Source organism: Apis cerana, linkage group LG4 (genome assembly GCF_029169275.1).
Source record: "Apis cerana isolate GH-2021 linkage group LG4, AcerK_1.0, whole genome shotgun sequence".
Taxonomy (NCBI): Eukaryota; Metazoa; Arthropoda; class Insecta; order Hymenoptera; family Apidae; genus Apis; species Apis cerana.
Window position 1 is genome coordinate 6,898,410 of NC_083855.1, and position 25,323 is coordinate 6,923,732.

Below are 25,323 nucleotides of genomic sequence, written 5' to 3' on the forward strand. Positions count from 1 at the left end.
ATTTCAAGACGAAAGAAAAAGGGGAAAGAACGACTTTTTCTCTGACTTCTGGATGATTCAAAATTAACACTGGATTTTACAACATTGGACAGTAACCAGTCGACGTTTCTTTTACAAACTTGTTTTCCAAACAAAATTTATTTTTACTTGCTTTCAATCCGAACTACACGCCTTCTTCTTTGGAAAAATGCAAGTCTTTGTCCAGTTTCCATGAAACTCACTGAAACTTTCGATATACAATGAAATACAAATTTTTTTCAAATCTTTGAAGAAAAATTCCATTGATCAAATTTCATTTGATTGAATTTATCAATTTTTAATTCTATAGAATCTGTCTATAAGATAGGTTTATATTTCTAATTACCTTTTCTCTTCCAGTCTTTTCTTCCAATTCAATTATCTCACTTTTATAGCGAGGGCATTAAAGTGACTATTATTGTAAATTCCATGTTGGGATTTTTACAAGAATTAAAAAAAATATATATTTATTCCTCGTTTAACGAAATGAAATGTATTTAATGATAAAATCTGGAATAAATATACATTTGTTATCTCGTATTTCTTTTTTGTTTTGTTAATTTTTTATTATTTTTATTCCCTCGTTTATTTCGAATTTTATTTATTTGTTTATTTTTTTACGTGGAATTCGCTTCGGGAATCGGCTATTGCAACCATACTTTCGGTCGGAATTCGATCAGAGTTGAGGGATTGTTTGCCGTGGAAAATTCGTGCACGAATAAATCCATGTAAATTGTTTCACGTAACAAAGATCCGCTTATAATTATTCCTCATTAAATATCGTGACGTCAAAAGCACTTTGCTACTGAAGTGTTTATAACAGGCAGTTGATTTAATTTCAATGTCCCACCCTGGAGAAGTAGAGTCCGATGCAAATGAAGGGAACTTCTTGCTCTTCCTCTTTCTCTCTCTCTTTTTTTTATCAATCTTGATCTTGAACAGACGTTGAATTATCAATGGTCAAGAATGGATACTTAATTATAAATCGAATCGAATTATAATTTTTAATTTTAGAAAATATTCATTTCCATTATTTGAATGTTTTATATTTCAAACGAAAGGCTATCGTTAAATAATATTGTTAAATATTGTGATCATGCTGGTCATACTTACATATATCTACGATGTTAATTGCTATTCGTTTCGAGCGAATTATTATGATTATTTCACTTCGAAAATATCTTTGTCTTCGCTCTACAAATTTATTATATATTTTTTTTTTAAATTTCTCATTAAAACAAATGATCTTCTCGCTTCTCATCTTCTTATTACATTTTTTCTTACATTTAAAATATCTATTTCGCGTTACTTTAATATAAATTTTTATTTCATTCGAATCGAAACGAAATCGTTCTTCATTCCAATTCGTGTTCCAATTTTTTCCTCGTCAAATATTTAAGAAATTAGATCACAGGATTAACGCGAAAAAGGCGATAAACTCTCAAAATTATCAGTAGCTAATCTATAACCAAATCTATATTACAATTCAATCTAAGATCGATCCCAAGATGTTTCTTATTTGTTCTGGAAAAATTGCAAAAAATAATTTAATGACACGTATTATATATATTACGCAAGCAGCAATATGATTTGTCCCACCAGAGTCGTATCAACCGGATACCCAACGCTTCATCAGCTTATGCTGATTCACGTGAAATCTGCTTGAAAACTTTGGCTGATCTGGCGCAGTTTCTTCACGCTCACGTGACTCATCCAAAAAGAAAAAAGAATCCCTTTTTCAAGAGAAAAACTTGTTCAACGGATTCGATTGAAGGAGGGTGGGACGAAGACAGAATTGGGCGGGTTTTCACCGATTATCCGCAGGGAAATGGCAAACACCGCGTTTAAATTGAACTTGTTGATCGGCGAGCTGGGCGGGTTAATGAAAATTTCAAAGCGGAAATATCAAAGCATCACGGGCGAGTTAAACTCGTTGGAGCATGCATATTTAAAGTGGGAGCCAGGTTCTCGCCTGAAAACGCAGCAGATTTTTTTGATTCGATCGATTGGCTGAAGCCGGGATCGTTTAAATTCACGATTTCGAGGAAAAGAAAAATTTTATTGCTTATCATCTCTTTGATCAAGTAAATTTTGATCGAGGTGACATTAATACAAAATTTCATTTTTGTTTGTAGGATATTGAAAATTATATTGTTTTCAATTAGTATTTTTATCATGGAATGACAACGTTTTCTTTTTCTTCTTACTACGTGTTAAACGTCTTTATCATTTTTTTTTGAAGAATTTTCATTCTACGATTACATCTCCACATCTCTCTAAAAACGTCGTACGTATAATTGTTATTACACTTCCTTTTCCACGTAATTCTCTTTCGATCGTATGACATATCCTCGAGTATTCATTAAATACGTATTAAATTTGATCGGCAATGTACACTTGAAAAGCCATCGAATCAACGGACAGATGCAACACGCCGCGATTGCCAATTACAATGAACTATTTATACCATTTATAAGTTAAAAAAGAAAACGGGGAATGGAAGCCGTGTTTGTCGGTCTCGAGCACGGTATCTACGAAGGGTCGATAAGTGGACGTCAATTAATAAGCGATTCCGCGTGGTCGATGACTGTGCGCGCTACTCCAGTTTTTCCCTCCGTTTTCGATCCTCTCTCGATCGCGGTTCAGTAATTAGTTTTCGGTCCACGGGTGGTTAATCCAGTGGTTAATCCAGTGGTTATTCTTTCCTTCCCTCTCTCTCGCTCGTACAGGGAGAAAAACGAGCGAAATGAAATTTTCGAAGAGATTTAAAGAAAATGAAGAAATACAGATTGTGTTCAATTATCGAAATTTCTTTGTAATTATTACTTTTTATCATTGCTGAAAATATTATCGAGGTGGATAAGCGTTGTTAAAATAAATTGACAAATTTAATACGACTACTTACATTACTCTTTCCAAACAACGAAACTCTGATTACGTAAGAACGTGTGCAGTGATCGCGAAAAGTGTTTATCAGAAAACAAAGAAGAGAATAGTTGCATCCATTCACGGAGATTATATTCGAGGCTTGGAATTAGAATTTTACGAACGCGTTCCGAGAAATACGTTACAGAAAAACGATTGATCATTAGGTAGGCGTGAACGGTCGCCTCTAACGAGAGGAGAAAACTCGAGACGAGATTGAAACTAGATCGTGGTGCAGGATGCGGGTATTAATTGCGTAACAGGCGTGCACGGTTCATCCTTCGATACCAGGCGTCAGCGACGATAGACGCATTTTTTCAAGAAGCTTATCGACGTTGATGAATCGACGTCGGGCGCCGAGTCGTAACGTCACCGTCTGGGTTGAATCCCCCGGAATTGTTCGACTCGTAAATATTGTTCATCCCCTCCGATGAAACGGAAAACAGCAAACCGAGATTCATGCAGCTTGCAAGATTTAACCGATTTTTAATCTTAATTTCTTATCTTCCTCGGATTAAGCCTCCGGACGTAAAAGAAAAGGATCGAAGATTGTGCCATCTTTGCGTTACGAAATGAAACGAAGCGAAATAAGTGTCAAATTCGATATCATCCCAGAGCATAGAAGTGTTACGCTGATTATTGTGATTAATTAGAAAAAATTAGAGTTTAAAACGCTTCGAGTTCCAAACATATTTTCATCGGCTTTGGGAAATTTGGAAAAATGTTGTAAGTTTGTATAAAAGTTTGCAAAAACTAATAGATAATTGAATTAGAGAGAACTTATCGTTGAATTCGTTTCTAGCATCTTTTTTTTTTCTGTGAAATTTCTGTTTTGCTTTGTTTGTTATATTATCTAAGTACAATTAGTCGCTTAAGTAAAGCTTGGAGCGATAGCTAGCTATCTTATGGAAATTGGAAATGTCGTGTTGAATAAATTCGTGATTAGTTTGTTTAATTACTTGACTCATCGAGTTTTCAATGATTATCGTCCTTCGCAAATTGCATTGATTATATTCGATCAAACTTTATTTTACGATTAAATGGAGATCGCGTTTAAATGAATATAAAATTTCCTAAATTTATACATAATATCGTTTAACCATCTATTGATATCTTCTTTCTATGTAATTTTTATAATTATCATTTTTTGTAGAGCGCGACATCGATGAAAAAATATTTAATAAGCAGTATGGGAATCTTTTGCATATGTAATTCTTGTTTTCATAGATCGTGTATGAAACAGATTAATAGTTGCGTGTAATAATACGTTACGTATCGATGGATTTCACTTTGGAAAAATGAATATATTTAAAACTAGACTTTTATTTTGATCTTGTAATTGCTGGAATTTGGTTCAAGTTCGTTTCATTTCGCTTTAATTAATTTGATTCGTTCGATAACTTCGCAAATGTATCGTTCAATTTTTATATGTCTACGCTTAAAGGCGAGTCTCGTTGAAAAGAAGTTACGCAAGCTTCTGTTGTTGCATCATTATCTTTTTTAGAAAATTAACTTATGTATTTAGAAAAATTTAAGAGTTATATAATACATCTAACACAGCAAGAGAATAGTTTCTAGATAAGTTATCTATTATTTCAAATCGTTATTTATTCAATCAAGAAAATAATTATTAAACCAGGAATTGAATAATTCCAATTATTAGAGATAAAAAAATCTTTGTCGATCGTCGATTCTTTAATAATTCTCTCTAAGAAAGAATACACACTTTTTGAATTATTAATTAACATATCATAAAATATTTCATCTTCGTATCCGTTTCTTTGTACAATACAGAATTAATACGCTCGAAATAATCTTGCTACTTTTTTTTACATATAAATATAATGTATTGTTATATATTTACATTCCCGTCATTCTATCGAAGTTCACAAGGTTATCGAGAACAGATTATGACATTAATAAATTCATTTCAAGTCTTCGAGATCTCGACAAGAGGTTTCAGAGAAACATGAATGAAAATTCGTTCGAGGAGTTGCTGCTCTCAATTAACACTTTTGCACGAACATGTTCTCGCATCGAAAAAGTGAGTTTGCTCGTTCATCGAGAATTCGATGACGAGATTTCTAAAATGTTGACGCGTGGAAGGAACTTAAAGGTACATCACACGATGCCACATCCGTGGTACGTAAGCGATTACGGATAAGAATTCAGGAGGATGTGTTCGTGGAGGAAGTTCACGTAAAATTGGCCTCATCGCCCTCCCCCAGACGATTCCAACGGGATGAGTCTTTCTCCGGAATTCGATTTTATCTTCCACCACACGCTAAAATACCGACGTACAATTCCATTCATTGAGAGTTCACGTGGCACATGGTTCCTATTTCCTGTTGTTTGATCATTGTAATATAGGGAGTGACTGCTTTGAGAAACAAGTTTTTTGAACTGGAAATTTAAAAAAAATAGAAGGTTATAGAAGAGGAAAGGACGTGATGGGATAAATTGATAGTTTTTTTTTTTGAATTTTGTAGAGATAAAACTTGAAAAAATCTCTTTCGATCATAAATTTCATAATATAACTGCGATAAAACCAATTTATCTGCAAAATGTAACTCACCTCAAAAATAAAAAGAAAGCACTAACTCCCAAACGTCCTTAAAATTTAAAAGTTCATCTAATCGTTGAAATTCGAAAGAACTTTTCTCTCTTCAGAGAAATTAAAATACGTTGAAGGGATCGTAATTGTTAAAATCGATACGAAATTCTGCGAGAAGAATAATCCATGAAGAATAATTCGTGAAGAGGAACTGCTCTCCGTTTAAAAAGGTGACGGATAGGATTCTTGGCGAGTCGAGCAAATCTTTGAAAGTAAAAGGAAAGTCGGAGAAATGGCGTTTCTTGGTCGCTCGTCGATTGTGCGCAACGGCTGATTTTGCTTGGCTTGGATGCACAAAGAGGGACTTATCGAGCAAACAGGGTAGCACGGTTTGGTTAATGAGCCCTGTGAGGAGTGACAAGGCTGCGGTTAGAGATTTGCACGCGAAAACTAACACGTGCGTGCAACACGAGCTCGACTCAGAGTGGGAAAAGAAAGTTAAAGAGGCGGAGGTTTCGCTCTTAAAATAAATCGGCCAGACAAAAATGTTGCCTGGTCTATACGAGGACCGTCGCTATTCTGCGCATTTTTCTTTTTTCCCCCCAATTCGCGGCGTCTCTGTTCGATCCAGTCGTTTGAAAATTCGTCAAAGGAGCTTGCGAATTTTGATTCCGTTTGTTTCGGTTGAAAATTGAAGGAAATGAGTTTATGAATCTTGGTGTGTATATCCTTTCTCAGACTTGAATTTCTGATGAAACGATACGGGTTCCTGTGAAGTGAACGAAATGGAAATGAGAAGAAAGAAAATTTGTCTTATTTTTCGAGTGTATACATAATAATTTTCCGTATATTTGAATATTTTTTTTCTTTTTTCCTTTCGACACTTTGTGTTTATCTCGTATCTATTATTTATTAATTAGGCTTCATTTGTTAGCTAAGATTCTTACGGTATCGAATATTAGATAAGATTAAACGGAATGAATGAATGAATTCCGAATGGAACTGAAAAGTGTGTAGAACAGATATGATTAGATACGCTTCCGTACAATCATTGTCATTTACTAATTAAATGTGAAGTGATGTTCACGTTTATTGTAAAAAAAAATACAACATACCTTTTATTCTTTTCAATCACAAATCGTGTTGGATTCATTCTCGTGCTCGCTTTCTACGACTGTAAGGAAAAGATTGACGTCACAGACGTTCACCTTTGGTCTCATTCCACACTAGTAGAAAAAGAAATAAGTAAAAACTCATTGTGCATGCGCATTCTGATATTCTTTCGCAATAAATAAATTAATTAATTCGCATCGATCGTTGCGTCAAATAATTATGCGATAATAAAATTCACGAAAGCCACAAAAAAATAAATCTGCAATAAACAAGTAAAATTCATTACTCGAAATCGATGTCCTTATTTAAAAAAAAAATAAAATAAAATAAAATAACAGAATTAATTAACGTTGGCGAGAAGAAGAATATCAAATTCATTCGCGACCCGGTTTACTTCTGCTGTTAAATCGGAGCAGCCCGTGTCCCATTTCCCTTTCTTTTTAAATCCACGTTCCAAGACGATTCACTTCCGGCCAGGCGCCTGCTGCCATTCGAATCCAAGGCCTCAAACGCATCCTCCGCTTCCTGTCGCCCTCCTCCCCCCTTTTTAACGTCTGCTCGCGCGAAATGAAGGTTTTTCTTTTAAATCCAATCATCGAGCTCTCGTTGCACTTTGAACCTTTGATCCTCGTTTGCAGAAAATAGAGCTCGTTGTCTTCCCTCGGCGAAATCGGATTGAAATAACGCCCGCAAACACCATTGTGTCGGCTGTTGCATAACACGATCGAATCGTATTTCGATATTTTTACGTGTGATACGCTTTAAGTCTTCTTGACTGAAGAAAATTTGCGACGAAATTGTCGTGGGAGATAGAATGATTTCGCAATTATTGAAATTTATACATTGGAATTATATTTTTCCTTATTGTAGCTTCAAGGCTTGGAGATTGATATACGCGTTAGAAAGTGTTTGAGTCGAGAGAGATTATTTCAATTGGCAAATTTATTATTAAACTTTGACATTTATTATCTGGTATCTCTTTGTTACAAGGACAATGCTTTTTACAAGTATCTTTATTAGAATTCGCTTCGTATCGAATATTTTATTTATACAATTAATTACCAAATTGGTCCTGTTGCCAGTTGTCTAATCGGAATAGCCAAGATTTCCGGATATTTCTCGTTATTCGGCGGAAGGAAGCACGTGCTGTCTCGCGCATTCCGATAAATCTTCAACTTTCCTAATTAATGATTCATACAATTGCCATGACATAATTTATGCATCGTGTGTGTAATGCGAGCAACACGTATCAAGTTTGTCAATGAAGTCGTCACTCCTTCGTTACATTTCTTCTCAATATTTTCAATTAAATAATTCACGCGAAAGAGAAAGAGGGAGAGAGAGAAATAATAAATAAATACACAACATCGCGATCGAGCGCATCGCCGTGGAGCGATATTTCAAAAATATTTTGCCCAATTGTTTATTACATTAACCGTTTTGTAATTGTAACCAATTGAAATTCGTGATATCAACGCCGTAGGTGTTCTAATCTATCGTGAAACGTACTCAAATTTCTCGTCACCGTGCTTTCGAGGAAGCGAAAGCTTCAAATTTCAACAAATATCGCGGCGTCCCGTAAAGAAAAATCATCAACCGCTCCTGTTACAAAATTACAAGTTATACAAGTTCAAGTTTTACTACCAAGAACTTCATTCGAACCGAAAGAACAAAATATCTCGTATCGTATTCCCCCCTTCGTTTTTAAACTTCCACTCGAAACTGGTATAATAATTTTGTGAATTTTATAAATTAGCCTTACTTGCTTCGAATTACCGTATCCTGCTTCGGTTCAACTTTCAAAATTCATTTCGTCCAAAAAAGCTTCCTATAACTAACGTGACGTACGAGAAGAGAAAATCAACGTCTCGATCAACGCATTCGTGTTGACGACAAAAGAAAAAAACCGAGGGATTTGAACATTCCATCGTTGGAACGGGGACGTGGTCGAAGCGCGGGCTACACAACTCGACCCAGATCTTTTCCATCGCGACTCATTCGATGCACCTGCAACTTTTGCACTTGGAACCTGCCCACTCTCCTCCCATACGATATGACGCGCTCGATGGTTGCACAGAGCCAATACTATCGCGCAACGCGCTCCAGTGATTATAGCTTTGGCCGTGCAACGCGTGTTAAAGATCGCCGCGTGTGGATCTCGCTCGATGTTTGCGAATGCGGCGCGGAGGATGATGCGTTAGACGACACGTAGCGTTTGCACGGGTCAGTGGCCCGTTTTATCGCGAATTTCGCGCCGCGTTTCGTGTTCATCCGCGTTTAAAGCGATCATTTTTTCGCGGTTTGATCGAGTTTAATGGTTGGTCGTTTTTTAAAAATAATTTCGTCAAGGAAGCTTTGAGTTTGATCATTTTAGATTTGATTAGAGGAATTTATAGAAGCTCGCTAACATTCTGTGAGCGAAAACGTGCATAGGTATATTTTTTTTCTGTAAAATAAACGAGGGGAAAATTAAAGTAAAAGTTAATTAGATATTTGTAATTTATTTCTGATGAAAATGAAAATAGAAATTCAAAGATATACCTTGAAAGAAAATAGTTGCGGATGGAATTGTTAGCAGAGTTAATGGAATGTGTTCAAAATGTATTTAAATTACGGTTGAAGATCCAACAGGAATTTCTGTATTCTTCGGTGTACATGGTAAAATTTGGTGGACGTGGTTCCTTGTAAATGAAAGCGAATTATTATTGAGGCGAGTGACATGAATATAGAGTGAAAGCGTCCCTTCTTCTTTTTTTTTTTTAGTTTTGTATAGAATAGCAAAGGAAGACGTAATGTAATTAATGAATATTGGAGCGACGATGGTTGGAATTTATGTCGCGGATATTTTATCATGTGTGTTCTTTGATGTTTTGCACCAAGTAGTTGTAGTTTCAGTAGCCATAATTTATGGCAAATATTACATGGATGAGAAGAGTTAAATATATACGATCATCGTCTCGAATCAGAGCTCTTAAGATACTCTTAAATATTATAAAAATTCAAGTAAGACTGATAGCAAATTGTGAAGTATTTACTGATTGTAAAAATGTTTTATAAATTAGTAAAAAAATTAAAATCTTTTCTTCTATACTTCTCCCCAGAAAATTTTATAGATCCATTTATTCCTCTGTGAAATTTAACAATAATTAAGAATTCGATCGAGTATCTATAATATCGGAAAAGTTTCGATTCTTCGAATATCGAAATAATTTTTTCCATAATTCTTGATTTACGAAGATGGATAAGAATAGATTGACGAGAATCTATTTTAACTTTCCACAAGATTTTTGTCAAATATTTAAAGAAGAGTGAATTTCATAATCGAGGAAATAGGAGAGTACATTTCGAGAGGTAGAATGTAATAAGATTTTATAAGATACGTGGGGATATGTTTTGCCGGTGATTTTATTACGAAATTCAATCGATCGCAGATCCCTCTTTCACGAAGACTTGTCCATTGAACCGTGAAGGACTGGCTTAGATCTAGAAAGCTACGGACATGTAATCATTTTTACTCTGTGGGAACATAACTGTACCTTATAACTCTTACTTTAGAAACGATTATTATTCCAAACACGTTCGCTAAACATTGTATCGTTCCTCCTTGTTCCTGAAAACATCAAACTATGAATATTTATAAAGCTTACAAAAAGTAGAAATCGTCGTAACTTAGGAACTTAAGAATCACGAAACGAGGACAAGATCATTATGAAAAATGGAATGCCTTTCAGATTTCTCTGCGTGTAAAAAAAAAAAGAACTTATAAAAAAAGAAAAAAAAATAATTAAATGAATAAATAACGATCTTGTCGATTAATTAATTGAAAAATAATTGAAACAATTAATGCATTCTTCTTATCACCTGTTAGATGAATTTCAATCGGGAAAATTATTTTATAACAACTACATGAAAAATTCGTTTAAAATATAATCTTGACCGTGTGTGAATTGATCGTGTAACACGTTCCTGAAGACATTCTGACCTCTGGTCGATTCCACGAAGCCACGTAATGACGTATACATCCACACATGTATGACTCAAATCCTCAACTTTCCATTCATATGTTGCGGTCACACGTAGAATATTTAACGCCACCATACCATGTAATAATGGATAACACATACGGATAATAGAACGCGAATAATAGTCTTATTAAGAATAATCAGAGGAAATTGCATAATTTGCGAAAATAGGAAAAATTATTTCTCTTTGTTTCTTTGTCTCCGGGAAATGCTCTTTCTTTTCGGCAAAGAGCAGAAGATATCGGTTTCATCCTTTCTTTGGAATTTTTCTCTTATTATACGGAACATTTATCTCGAATCGTTGCCAAAAGAAACTGTTTAAAACATCATCTTATAACAAATCTGAAAGCTTCGTACGATTATTCTACGACTCTTCTCCGTCTTCAACCTCTCCCAAAGGATTTTCTCGAGACGTCAGCCAAGTAGTGCAACCGCAAATCGGCCACGTTACGCGATTCCCCGCAAATGGAACGCCGATGTTCCAACTTTCGAACGGCCGAAATCGAATTCGAACTTTTCTTCGGGGGCTTTGATTCGACAGGCTTGCAAGGGTTGCTGAGCTATTTTAAGTCGATCTCGAGCTGCTTGCGGTTGACGTTGCTGGCTCGTTCACAAATATTGGATTACTTGTTTAGATGCGAAAAATCTGTACGATCGCTCGTTAAATAATTGATTCCGCGTGAAATTTTTCCTCGCCTGCGAATGTTCATTCATTGCGTTACCCGATTTAAAGCTAAGTCTTGATATAATTGAATATCTTACGAGAAAACATCCAGTGTTTATGAATCAGTAACAAAGACATTTCTGTTCTTCCTGTGATAATGCAAGGTTTTCTGTTACTGCATTTATTATTATTATTATTATTTAGCTCCATGCTTCGAATGATTGAATTATCGAAATGAGAAGCAACTAAGAATGATGTAACGGACGATCTATTGTTAATATCATTCAAAAAGATTCAGCTCGATTATCTATCGATCGAAATAAATATGATACATCTTTCTTTCCTCAAGATCATCGATAATTATCTTATCTCCTCAAAAAATATACCAATCGTTCACGAATCCTTTTCTCCAATATCCTTTTTTTCTTTTATTCTTTTTCAAGAGCATAATTGGTACATCATCCCGATACTTACTACTCCACTAGATAGACGTTTCTCGTTTTCACGAGATCGACGTGTCGGTGTACAAAGAACGGACAAAGAACGAAGGAGAAACGGGGAGGGAGAAAAGGAAGAAAAATTAACATCCGCGGAGAAGATAACGAGCTTATCAATCGCGTGCCAGACAAACGGCACCAGTCGTGTTTCGTCCCTCGATCGGTTCGCGCGAAAGTCACGTTTCGATTTCGATTCATTCGGTCCACAACGTACGTTCAGGAATTAATGAAAAATTTCCTCAAGAATTCCATCGAGTGAGTGAATCGAGTGAACCGAGCTAATGGTGAGAGAAGAAGCGTGCCTCGTCTTCGATTCGTTCGCGATTTAACGCTCCTTCTAAAATTTCACAATTGATTATTCGCTCGTGGCTCGAAGAAATTGAGGTAAAAGAAAGAAAAAAAAAAAGAATTGGAGATGAAATATCGTTGAAGAATACCATTGGAATTGTGGATCAGAAGAAAAAGCTGTTTTGCAAATTCGTTCGGAGTTGGAGGATTATTGGAGTGGACTGTTGGTGTTTTGGTCGCGATATCTTGCTCTCCGTCTTTTTGTGCATCTTCTGGGAATCCTTTCCTTTCCAGGAAATGCATTTTACGGGGAAAGGGACGGGATTGAATGAAGTTTTGTGCAATTTTTATCTGTCAAGGACGGGCACGTTCTTCGCGCTCTATTGGAAAACTTGTATGTTCGTGTCCATGTTCTTTTTTAGGTGTTATAGATTTTATAGAAAAAAATTTCCATTCGAGATCGAGGAAAAGAAAATCTCTCTTCGATGAGTTGATTTATCAAAAAGAAAAAAAAATGAATTAAATTAGTTTAAAAGTGATAAATATATAATAATAAAATAATTTAAATTAATCCAGAAAAATTTAGCTGTATGTTTGCACAGACTTGTTATTAATTTGTCGGGAATGACAATTTTTATCTGTAATTTCGTTATCGATTTAATCAGCTGAAGATATCGCCGTTGGCTTAGTCATATTTCTTTTGTTTTGCGTTCGCATTCTTTAGGTTTAAGATGTTACAGTGCAATTTATTGGAAATAAATATAATTAGAATTGGAAATCAAGTTCGAAGCAAGAGGTTGGAATTTTTTTCAGCTTCGCGATTCAATTGAAAATAATTAAAGCTCGTGTCGACGAGAAAAGGAACGAGATATTTCGATATCTTTATTACGTATTTTACAACTCGTGGATTTTATTCAAATCTAATTAACAATGTTCTACTTAATTTTTTTTTATATATCTCTGTCGTGCTCGCCGCAAAAAAATTTTCCACTCGCTAAACTAGTTCAATCGTGCAGCAACTAAGTAATAAACCCTTTCTTTCTTTTCTCTTTTCCTACATACTGGTTTATATAATTGTTAAATAACCAAATCTCGTGTAACGTAATACAAAATCCATAATTAATAATTAATATTAATATTAATAAAACAAAAATATAACTCATACCTGACATCGTATTGAACAAAAAACTGGCCTCTTCGTTAACAATATATTTTCACTTTCTTCCATCCGTTAATTAAATAATTCCAATATAACAAATAAATAACCCTAACCCTGCTCCAAACACATCCTCTCCTCTTCTTCAAAATCATTCCCCAAAATCTATTCACGTGTCTTCTCCGCTCTTCTCGTTGCATCCTCGATGTGCTAGAATTTTCTAGTAGCAAATAGACGACAAGCGAGTGTAAAGGCGAGGGAAAAAGGCCTTCTTTCGAGAAACGGAGCGCGACATAGAACCTAAAGAACAAAAAGAAAAGGAAATAGAGAAAGAAAAAAAGAGGAGAGAGAAGTGTGAGACAGTTTCGCGAGAGGGAGAGGGGTTCGTTGTCGGGACGGAATTTCACGAGCGTAGTTTCTCGTCTCGCAACGAGTTTTTCGTTTGTGTGACGCCAATGGTGTCGAGACGAGGGGCCGCAGGAAGAACCGAAAATAAAGTAGACAGCCGACGAGAAACGCGTATGAATATGCGCCCGCTCTCTCTGCCCGTGTACACGCCACAAGCCTTCCTCCTGTTGGTCCGGCCTGAGTAGGAAATTTTTAGCTCGTCGGTGATGTGTGCATCACAAATTCTCGCGTTGCAACCGACCCCTGAGGCGGTTGGTCCGCCTCATCCGTCACCGCGTCGTACTCTTATTAATTCGTCTTAATAATTGTACAGTCGTTGGAGTGGATATCCACATCCGTGTAAATATTTCTCGACGGTCGTTGTTGTCTCGTCTTCGTACATTGTAAGGGGAGCGGCATTTTTCCCCTGCTCCTTTATCCGCCTCTTGTAGAGGTTGCTCTGAAAAGAAGAGAAATTGGTAGGTTGGATCGAGGAGCGACAGGTGAAATTAAGTTACGGAGTTTGCGGTTTGGCCGAGTTGCGATTTGAGATTTTATTCTTGAGAGGTGGATAATTGGACGTTTCTTGGTAATTCTCTTCGAATTTTTGTATTCTCTTTCTTACTTTTGCATTCTTTTTAAAATAAACGTCGTCAAGTTTTCTCCTCGTCCAAGTATTGCACGGTGGTTTTCACTTCTTTAGACGGCAAGTGGCTGCATTTATTTTCTCTTGTATAACTGGAATTATTTTCCTCTCGCGTGGATTATTTGAATCGTAGAAATCTCTCTGCTTAGGACGCTTCATAGAAAGGTTTTTTAGGCTTCGTTCGAGAGCTAGAGCCTCGAATTTTTCACAGGGGACGCCGCCAATCCGGCATCGCTTTCTACGACGCGACACGTGTTCAAAACCATGTGTCACCGGGCCTCCATAAAAATCACACAGAAGCAGAATTTTGTTAGAACAGGGTCGATGGTCGGCACAGCATACTTTCTTTTTCAAGAACACTTCAGTTTTAGCATGCATTTTTAGCCGTGTTCTGCGCTCTTCTCCTCTTGTTAGGTTTTTACGATGGTGTTAGTTGTAATGAAGCATGTGATGCCTTTTTTTTTATGCCTATGCGAGAGATGAAATGTTTTTTAGTATTCTGACGTTATAGCAGTATAAAATGAGACGGGGTTTGCCACGAAGGTTTCACGATTAGGTCTTTCGAGGTTTATGATAATGCAATGTAATAATGTAAAAATATTCGTTTTTCTCATATTTCTTGAAATTTTTATACGCGATTTTATGAATATTTTATATTTGTGGTTTCTTTCTTTCTTTTTCTTTTTTTTCTTTTTTTAAATTTTTGGATTCATAAAGATATTTCACGAAATAGTTTATGATACTATTTTTCATCATTTTCGAGGAATGTTCATTCATATTGTCGTAGATTTTTCAAATTTCGCCTTCGAACTTTAGCGTCGCCAGTAAATATAGATTTTATTTCAAGGATGTAATTTATCTCGCCGCGTGTAATCCTCGCAAACAAAAATTTTTAAGACTATAAGACTATAATTGTCTATTTATTTATTTTCACACTCGTCAAAACTTCTTAAAATTACTTTCATTCTTTCTTATCGCGCAATCTCGCCAAATTTCACAACTCTCAATTCTTAAAGAAAACGATTCGATGAATATTTTAATTACATATTTCCATAAACTCAATTTAAAAAAACTTACACTCAAATCCGTCTAATCGGTTCGTATCCCCTCCCAAAAAAATTCGCCAATTTTTTTTTCCAATTCGCCAATTTAATCGCAAAAATTAATTAAAAATCTCCCGCCAATCTCCATCGATCTCGACGAATTCCTCATCGATTCGATCGCGGTCATTCAGCATTGTCAAAGCCGCGAGTTATTCTATCGGCGAAACGCTCCATTAGCCCACGATAAACGCTATCACGCGTCCCATTTTACGCCGTCCCATACGATCTGACAGCGCCAAGTATCGCTGGCCTACGTCACTGCGTGCGTAGTCACGTGACTGGTCGAGTCACTCTTTGGCCCTCAAGAATCGTGAACGATTCAGTTTATCGTGACCCGCGATGCGCTCGGCACCGTGCGTTTACATCTCTTATACCATTGCCCCTCTCGCTCTGGCGAGTCTTAACCTCTTTCAACCTCTTTTTTCACGGTTAATCCGAAGATATTTCGACCTTGATACAGCGATCGATTCACCGTGAACGTTTTATCGCGGATCGGTTATCGGCGACTTATTAACCGGCCGTCTCGAAGTGTGCCATTTTAACGAGGACAGCCTGTCGTCGCACGCCTGTCGTCTAGCACGAGTTTTACTTTTGACACGTTTCTGTGGATCCAATAGTGGCGGTGTTAATACAATTAAAAACATCGATTAATTTCGAAAAGATTACGTGATTTTTGTTTTTTTTTTTTCTTCTTTTCTATATTGCTTTATGAAAGAGATGAAGAGGAGAGGTGAAAACACGAATGTGAAATGGCGTATACTCACGATTGATAGTTCCATTGGAGACCTATATTACAGTTTTTAAACGGGTATCCAGAAGCCGAGCATTAAAAAGTGAAAGGGGCACTCGTGGAGAAATTTTATTTCTCTGTGATTTTTCTCGAGTGGTTTTCTTTTATTATACCGTGCACGAAGTACGTGATAACGTATCGAGGAATTGTACACGTTGGTCGATTTTATCGAGTGGTGTTTGGAAAGTCGAAGGAGAGTCTGAAGTTGAAGGTAATATACTGTAGTAGTGGTGTGAGTGATGAACGAGACGAGGGACAAAGGTGTGCTCGAAGGTGCGGTGTGAAATGGATACTGGAGATAGTGGTTGAACGACAAAAGGGAAAAGTTTCGATCTACGAAAATGTTGAAGCACATGAATCGGACCGGACGACCTCGGGTCATCGTGAGGAAGAGGAAAGGTCGTTCGTTGTCCAGAAGTTGGCCTGGTACACCGAGGCCCTTATCGATCGTTTCGAACGAGGTAAAAAGATTGGTTTAATGTTTAATTATCGACTAATAATTAAATAAGCATTTTAGTCTGGTTAATGTTGTACTTATTTGGCAAGCAAATTTTAAAGTTAATTTTTTTTTTTTTGTTCTATCCATGAATACACATTAATGTACAAAGTTTAATTTTAAACTGTAGACTCGTTGTTGAAAAATGCTATTTATATCACTGCTTGTATAGTCAATGCATTCTTTAAAAAGTTAATAAAGTATGAATGATCTCGACGATAATAATTCATATAGTAATTCATTTTTTCTTTTTTTTTTTGAATAGAATAATTTTGAATTTATCTGATCAGCATGTATGAAAAATATATTTTCTTCTTGCTTAAGTGTACAATATTAACGTTAGAATTATCGACCCGTGACGTGTCTTAAATATAATATTGTAATTAGAGGCAAAAATTAAATATATATAGACGTTCTCATCCACAAATCTTTGGATACTAATTTTAAACATATTCAAATAAATATTAATTAATCATTACTATATAATCTGTGAACTGGCGAAAATTTATATCAAACGCAAAAAATAATTTCGTCATTCTTAATTATTAATCTGAAAAATCTTTAAAATCTGTCATTTTACCTTGACAATTCTAACGTCATTGAATCACAATTGACATTCGTACATGACACAGGTCGCTTCACAATCAAAGAATTAAGAAGAAATCACGACAATTATCTATCCTCCTATTTCGATAGATTGATGTTGAGAAGTCACGATATCTTAACAAACCGTGTCATTTCACAATCGAGCGTACGATTATATACAGAAGATATACAGAGTCTCTCGTTCGTTTTCGAAAGAGAAAGAAATCGAATCTAGTATGTAAAGTGCATTTACATACGAGGCGAATATATTTCGTGGAATTATTTACGTCGAAATTTAACGGTCACGCGTTCGTGGCATGAATCGAGCACGGTAAACTTCATGGAACCTGCTTGAATTTTTATGTTGGTAAATAGAGTTGGATGTGTTACAAATTGTGTCAAGAGGCAGAAGGAAGTTGTTGGTGATTTAACGTTGAATTTATCGTGTGTTTATAACTCGCGCGAATATGAATCGAGAGAATGGATGGGACGTGTAGGATTCTTTTGATATTGCCTCGTTGAAGGCGAGGGGGGATTTGTTATTTTTGTTTAAGCGATGATTAAGCAATTTTCGGGGAAAAAATTATATTGGCTCACGAGAGTAATAGAACGATTTAGTGAAACTTTAAAACAGTAAAATATATACGTGTTACATTTGATAGTGAAATTAAAATAAATTTGAAGTGAATTTGTAAAAGGATGTGGAAATTAAATAGTATATAATAGTAATACATAAGTTTAGAAATTTGGAAGATACATTTTTTTAATTATCGAAGAAAGGATATGAATTTTATCATAAATTTTATTTCATAATTATAGAAATTAATCATTATCGTTACGATTTTGCGTCGTCATTTTCATTTCGTATTGTGAATACACCATTATATTATCATCATACAATTTATTTATAGCTCCTAGTTTTCCAATTGATGTAAAAATAAAATTAATCGATTGCAACTTTTTTCTTGTAAACAAACAAAATTCTGATAAGAATTAAATTCCACATTTTTCCTTTGTGTTATTAAATAACGTTTATACAATCATGATCTTAATAATAATTTTCCCATGCTCAAAGAATTTTAATTTTCATCATAATTTTATTATAATAATTATCTCAGAATCTCTTTAATCAAAGGCAAATCACGTTTTTCCCGTAACGAGTCAACTTTCCGTCAACATTTCTAATTAACAGACTCCCGATAACTTCCCAATTCTTCGCCACCCTTTCAACCTTTACTCTAATTTTTATTCCAATATCGTTTCAACAAACAAACAAAAAAAAACATCTAAGAAAAAGAAGAAGAAGAAAAAAAGAATCGACAACTCTTCGTTTCACATTTCAACTTGCTAACTAAAATAATTCATTAACCAATAATTATAATCTCTCGAAAGAAAAATTTATGAAACACGACAAAACACAACGATAAACGACAAAGATAAATATTGAAAAATATTTTCGACTTCCCCGAGAAAAATAACACTATGTATATACATCGTATATACAATTGCACTATCTTCGTATTTCCTTTATCATACTCCAATTAAATCGTGCTTGAACTGTATCACAAACCATCGAGAGGGGGTCAACGTGTAATATATTCGACTAATTTAACGAGATGTTTTTCCATCGATGGAAAAGTACGATTGCCCTGATCGAAAGTGAGTAGATAAGTGTAGCGGGGTTAAGCGGGGTTTATTGAAAACGAAATGGAAACGGGTTGAGCGCTTCGTATCCCGTCCAAGGCAGAAACATCGGTTTTATCGCGCGGTCGCGTCTGCACGCGCGCGTGTATGCGTCCGCCCACGCGGAGGCGAAGGGCCCACGCAGAGCTCGAATATATGTATAACGAGGACGAGGCGGAAGATAAAGGGGCAGGAATGTGAGAAGACGCGCCACGTAATTGCCGGAAAGGGGATGAACTTTTCGCACGGAGATCGTGTTTACCTGTGATCTGTCAGTCGGTTTTTCATTTAGATGAAAAGATTTGATTACGCGCTACGAAACATTGAATAATGCAAAGAAGAGGGAGGCAGTTGGTTTGAAAATTATGCGATGTGACTTTGATGATTAATTTGCTGATGAAAAATCGGCGAGGAATTTCGTATTTTCTAGCAAAATTTTCTTTACGTAATCATTACGAGTGGCATGGTTGCAATAAGTTCGTACATTATTCTTTACATATTCGATTTCGTTGGAATACTTGCCTTGATTATAAAATGCGTTCCAAACATTGGTGCCTGTATGTTGGAAAATAATGTGTAACGCAATGACAGATGATAAGAAAAGTTGTAAAATATAAACATAAATGTTTAATTCGAAACGGTACACTCGATACGTTGGTTCCTCGATAAATAAATTTCTTTGGTCTTTTATGAAATAGGCTTTTTTTTAACATTTCACAAGAGTTTGATAATGATATTTTAAATATTAATCACGATGTCGAATTATAAATACGATAAGTTATCATAAATACATAGAGATAAACTCAATTAGCAAAATCGATAAGCTAAAAATTGTTGATTTACAAGGTTCAGAAAGATTTAATAATCGAATGATTAATATCACACTCGTAGGCGTACTCGAGGATCAGTTTCATGAAACTCGTTTGAAAACTGATCGTTTGATATTGAGTTAAATGAATGGAGGCAGTGGTTGTGAGTACTTTAAAGTACATTTATAATTCGTCGATTAGTGGGTGGAATTTTCAAATTATGTTACACTTAATGAGATTGTGCGGGTTTGGAATATTCGAGCATTAAGTGAATTACCATTACACTTATAACCGTCGAGTGCATCGATTATTGATGGAATAACACGAAGTACTGTTGATACACAATAATAGAATAGATTAGCTTATTCGATATTCTACGTTTTCATTCTCTTTTTAACAAATCTCCTATATCAATATTTATAATTAATTGGTACCGTTATCATTTTACATTTATCCTCCATTTCTAAGCAAAAATTGATAACATTAATTTATATAATTACAATCTTCTTCTCTTTTTACCTTTTTCTTTTTGCATCAACTTAAGGTAGATTCAGAAAGACCAATTAGATTGCTCCAATTCACTTAGGAAATTTAAAAAAACAATTATTTTTCTATCTATTGCACGCAATTAAATCTCCAAATCTTTGTCTTTTAAGGGTCGATCATTAACCGATTCCTTTATTCAATTTTCTTGCCGTTTCATTTTTTTTCTTTTTTTGCACAAATCATCTCCTTTACCTATTTAACACACACGTAGGAAAACTCATCTCGGATTTATAGAACCGCAGGCTCGGTTTACAAGCGAAGCGATGCATCACGATTTCTCAATGAACCAATCATCGTTCGAACATCGTAAACAAATGCGCAAAAGGGAAACGAAATAGATCACGCGCCACGCTCCGTTTGCCGGGGCGCGGATCGCAAATGAGATTTTCGCGAGGCGGAGAGCCACGAATTGTGACGCGTGACGCAAGCAGCCGATGCAGAAAATGTGCACGCGCTTTCTCGTTACGTAATCCGCAAATTATAAACAATCTGCGAGTCGAGTCGCAGTTTGTCATTCCTCGTCAAACGTGGAGAAACCTCGACGAGGAGATTTGGCAATTGTTGCCCGTGACACTGCGAAACACTCGTTTCATCGGGTCAATGTTTTTGGGCCTCGATGATGAAATTATTTTGCAACGGTTTACCGGTCGATACGTGTTTTCCTCTCCAGTTTTTGAAAACTGAAAAATGAAAGTGGATGAATTAGATTAAATTATTCATTTTGGAAATGGCAAATGGTGATTGGTTGGTGGAAAATATTAATTCATTGTATGACAGTTTTGAGAAGATCTTCACTCCAATATTGTGAGAATTAATTTTGTATATCGATGAAATAAAATAAAATAATTCAAATATATGTTTAATATCCATATAATATTGATATTGTTTAGAGAATGCAAATTATTCTGTTCAACGATCATTATAATAAATTATATGTCATCTATGACGTTTTATGTCAATAGTATTCAAAACTCATAATATAACAAAAATAATTACACGTGAATATTTTTAAATATATATGTTCGTGTCAAATTCCTTCAAACGTCTAAATAGCATATTAAAAAATACTTTATTCGCCTAATAAAATTTTTTCTTTCGTCGAGCGGTACGTGTCAAAGAAAATATTATTATTCATATGCGAATATTATAATGAATATATTGCACAGCGTAAACTAGCGTGATATAAAAGAAGTACATATCGACATTGAAAATATAAATATATGAAAATTACGATGTAACGAGTGCTTCATAAATATTCACAAAGATTAGCAATTAGATAAATATTCATAAACGCAATAAACATATTGCATTGTATGTAATTGTTCTGATCCATGATAAAAATGATCCATTCTTTTTAATTCTTTTTCGTGATCGATGACTGGATTAATCCTTATACTTTCACCTTCATGATTTTCCATATACCTGCGAGATGTGATTTCAGAAGCAAAAATAGGCTCGAAAAAGATCGATTGTAAGGTACTGGTTACCTCGAATAATCGATAATTAACATACATCCCCTATTATCTTGGAAGATCCTGTATAAGAGTCGAGATGTTCGAAGCGAAACAAGTTTTTTATATAAATTATGATGTAGATTTTCCATGTTAGTTTTAAACATGGCTATAGACGAGTCATTTCGTAAACAACTATCCAGATTTCTACTATATCCAACTTAATTAGCAGCTTGAATAATTGATATTACGTTACACATCCTTTTGGGATGTGAACGTGATTTCAAAATTATAATAATATCCCAGTATTTGAATATTAAGTACATACACGAATATTTTTCGAACTCTGTTAAAATTGTATCTGTATTTATACGTGATACAATCAAATTCATTTAACCAATTATTTTCTAAGCGAGAACGTATCGGTTCTTCTTTCTTCTTTTTTCTTTTTTTGAAGACACTAATATCTCGAGAAAAAGAATAAAAATTTTGTAATCTCGATTTTAATATGCAATAACATTACACATAGTGTACAGAATCTTTCGCGTAATTGGAATCTTTAAAATATTGTTAACATCCAAAAGAAAATGTTGCCCAGTGTAATGTGCAAACTTATAGTCTTTCGAAGGTGTCGCGAGTTGTTCAGGATCATTTATTTTTTTTTTTTTTTTCCACGTAATCCCTTTAGAGCCATATAATCCATCCATCCGCGTGAAATATCCAATATACATAAAAATATTCACCCATAAAACTTCTGTAAAATAATTTTCCATAACGATTATTACACGTCACAGGAGAAACCAATTAAAAGTTACAAATCACTGGAAACAACGCGTCAAGCGTTACGATATACGAGTATGTATTAACGCATAACGGTGTAAATACAGATAGTACCTACGTGATATTTTCGAGCGAGTAGTAGGGAAGGCGTTTCGTTAATTTCCGGCGTGTCGAACAATATTTTTCGCAACGTGCACAACGCGTTTCGCATCGGCTGTTCCCAATCGAATCACCGTATCGTCGACCGGTGGAAATTCAACTTTCATCCCGAAATTGGTTAAATGCTGTTCGCCTCTAACAATCGAGTCGCGAGGGAGCGGTTCTGTGAATGGCAAGTATAATCGGCGTATCTACCGGAAGTCCGGCCTACGGGTTCCGGCCCCGAGGCACGCTCATCTCGTTGTCTCTCTGCGTTTTTTTTTCTCTTTCTTTTTATCCCTTTCTCTCTCTCTCTCTCACACACACACATTTTTCGTTCTCCTTTTTTTGTTTTTTTTTTTTCGTGCGCATCATTGAACAACGAAACGCTGTTGACGGAAAAAGAGAGGCACGAGACTGCGTGCAATGAGAGGGGGTGAGAAGTTGACGCAGCTGCACAAGTCGCAGGTGGAACCGGATTAGATTATCAACGCCACGGTGTCGTTCCTGGGGGACGACACGGCTGCTCTTGCGGCCGAGTTGTTCGTCATTCGAGAAATTTGAAACACGCTTCTCTTCCCCTCTCTTGCCTCTCTCCACCTCGGTGAGAATTCGGGTTCCGCGCTCGAGTTCCGTCGAATTTAGAGCGAAATGTTAGTTTGATGAATGTTGATTGCAGATTACTGTGGAAAATGGTGTGTGTGCGCGCGCGTGTGTATGCGTGTACGTGTTAGACGTCTGTGAGATAATTTCTGATCTTCAATAATATATTTTTATCTATTTTTTTTTCTTCGTCCTTTTCGACGAGGATTCATTCATGTACGTGATCGAAACGAAATATTTTCCTCTTGAGTTAAATTTTCCGGTGTAAATTTGTAAGACTTATCCTTTTCAATAGGATTTTCAATAGGAAATTTAACTGTAACTGCCCTTTTATTTTATTTATTTTTCTCATTATTCTTTTTCTTTGCAGATCGACTACCCGGAATTACATGGAGGAAGGATGCATCGACCACCGCACCCTCATCCCATAACTGACCATCGACAGGTCAATTTGGTCTTCGATGACACGGTAAACATCTGTTTTCGAACTTTTTCTTTTCTTTCTTTGCTTAGGTAAATTGCAAAAGCATTTTTTCACAGATTTTAAGAATGCATTCACGCAGATCCTTTTTTGATCTGAATTTCTTCATATACTTCAAGCATCGTGCCTATAAATTCTTGAAATAAATATTTTTAGGCTTTGACTAGTTGTTTTTTTCAAGTGCGTTAAATTTTTTTAAATGCTAAACTGCTGCGGTATGAAATGACGTTTTAAAGTTTATAAGAAATTTACTGTAATGAATTTGAATAACTTGCTTTATTCTTAAATTTTACTTCTTTGTCTCTCTTCATTGCCAAAATATCTTGGTTCCATTATATCCACTTCAAGTTTTTTCTATATCCTAGACTTTAAAAAATTCTGATAAAATTTAGAATATCTCTATTACTGATATCTTCGTTTTCAATAAATTGTTAATATTTAAAAATTAAATTTTTGCATAGATAGTTATATATCTCGTTTGAATATAGCACAATTGATAATAAAGTGTATTCATATCAAACACGATCCGTCAGAGTATATATGGCAAGTATCTACCGATAAATCAAGTCATGTGCATATGATTTCTGATCATTTCTCTCGCAACGGTTCACGATCATTTATCTCACATCATCGTAGTTCAAATCGTTGAAAGAAAATCGTTTAATATCGTTATCCATGATGCGTATGTTTGCCCACATGTTTTCTCTAAAAAAAAAAAAAAAAGAGGAAGAAGGAATATAAAAAAAAAAGTGAAAAAAAAAATGGTGAGATCAAGTTAGAAGTTAGTTGGTTGGTGATAAAACTTTTAAAACAATCGTTTTTTATTCTCATTGTATATGCTTTCTCATGCATTTCAAATGCGTATCTTTCCTCTCTCCCTCTCCCCAGTAAAGAAAAGTTTTATCAGTTTGTAAATTTTTTTATTTGCATTGATGCTTGTACAGTGAAAATCACGAAAAATAAATAGCGATCATTGTAATGTGAGAGAAGATTTTTTTGCTGGAAAAATTTCTGTCTTGTATTTGAAAAAAATCCGATTATTTTTGTGAAAATATTGTTCTATTTTAACTTTTATATTCGTCTATACCAAGGTGATATAAAAGCATCTTTGATCCTTTTGATACTATAGAAAAATAGCACCTTCTAATTTTAGAATAATATATGGTTGTTATAATTTTTTCTAATATAATATATTAAAAGTCATATGTTATAATATTATAATTATTTTAGTTAGCTCCTTAAATAATTTATAATAATTTATAATTATATTGTATTGGAGTCTCTAGAAATGAATGCCCTAATAGTATAGAAAGTATACTATTATTACCTATAACAGTACCTAATATATTACCTATTATTATCAGATATAAAATGTTCTATTCATTTTAAAGTTGTCAATAGCTAATAATAATGTTGTTTTAACGCATTTTTTATTTGTTTATTTTTTTTATTAATTTTTACATCTCTAAATATAAAAGAATTAATATTCATAGTTACTTATTTGAATATTTAAATAAAAATTATTGAGATAATATCGTTCAACACAATATTAACTTCATATCTTTATTTGCAAAAAAAGAATTTATAA

General features: G+C 34.9%; 1 protein-coding gene across 26 annotated transcripts in view; it reads left to right on the forward strand.

Moving 5' to 3' along the window:
* LOC107995623 (rap guanine nucleotide exchange factor 2) overlaps positions 1-25,323 on the forward strand; it is a 190,168-nt gene that overhangs the window by 145,638 nt on the left and 19,207 nt on the right. For 15 of the 26 annotated variants that reach the window (XM_062073898.1, XM_062073902.1, XM_062073914.1 and 12 more), the window contains one exon: positions 23,625-23,723. In XM_062073898.1, coding sequence (XP_061929882.1) covers positions 23,625-23,723 — 99 coding nt within the window. Of the gene's footprint in view, positions 1-8,760; positions 16,625-23,624; positions 23,724-25,323 lie in introns of those variants that run through there. The other 11 variants (XM_062073909.1, XM_062073905.1, XM_062073907.1 and 8 more) reach the window with 11 other exon arrangements.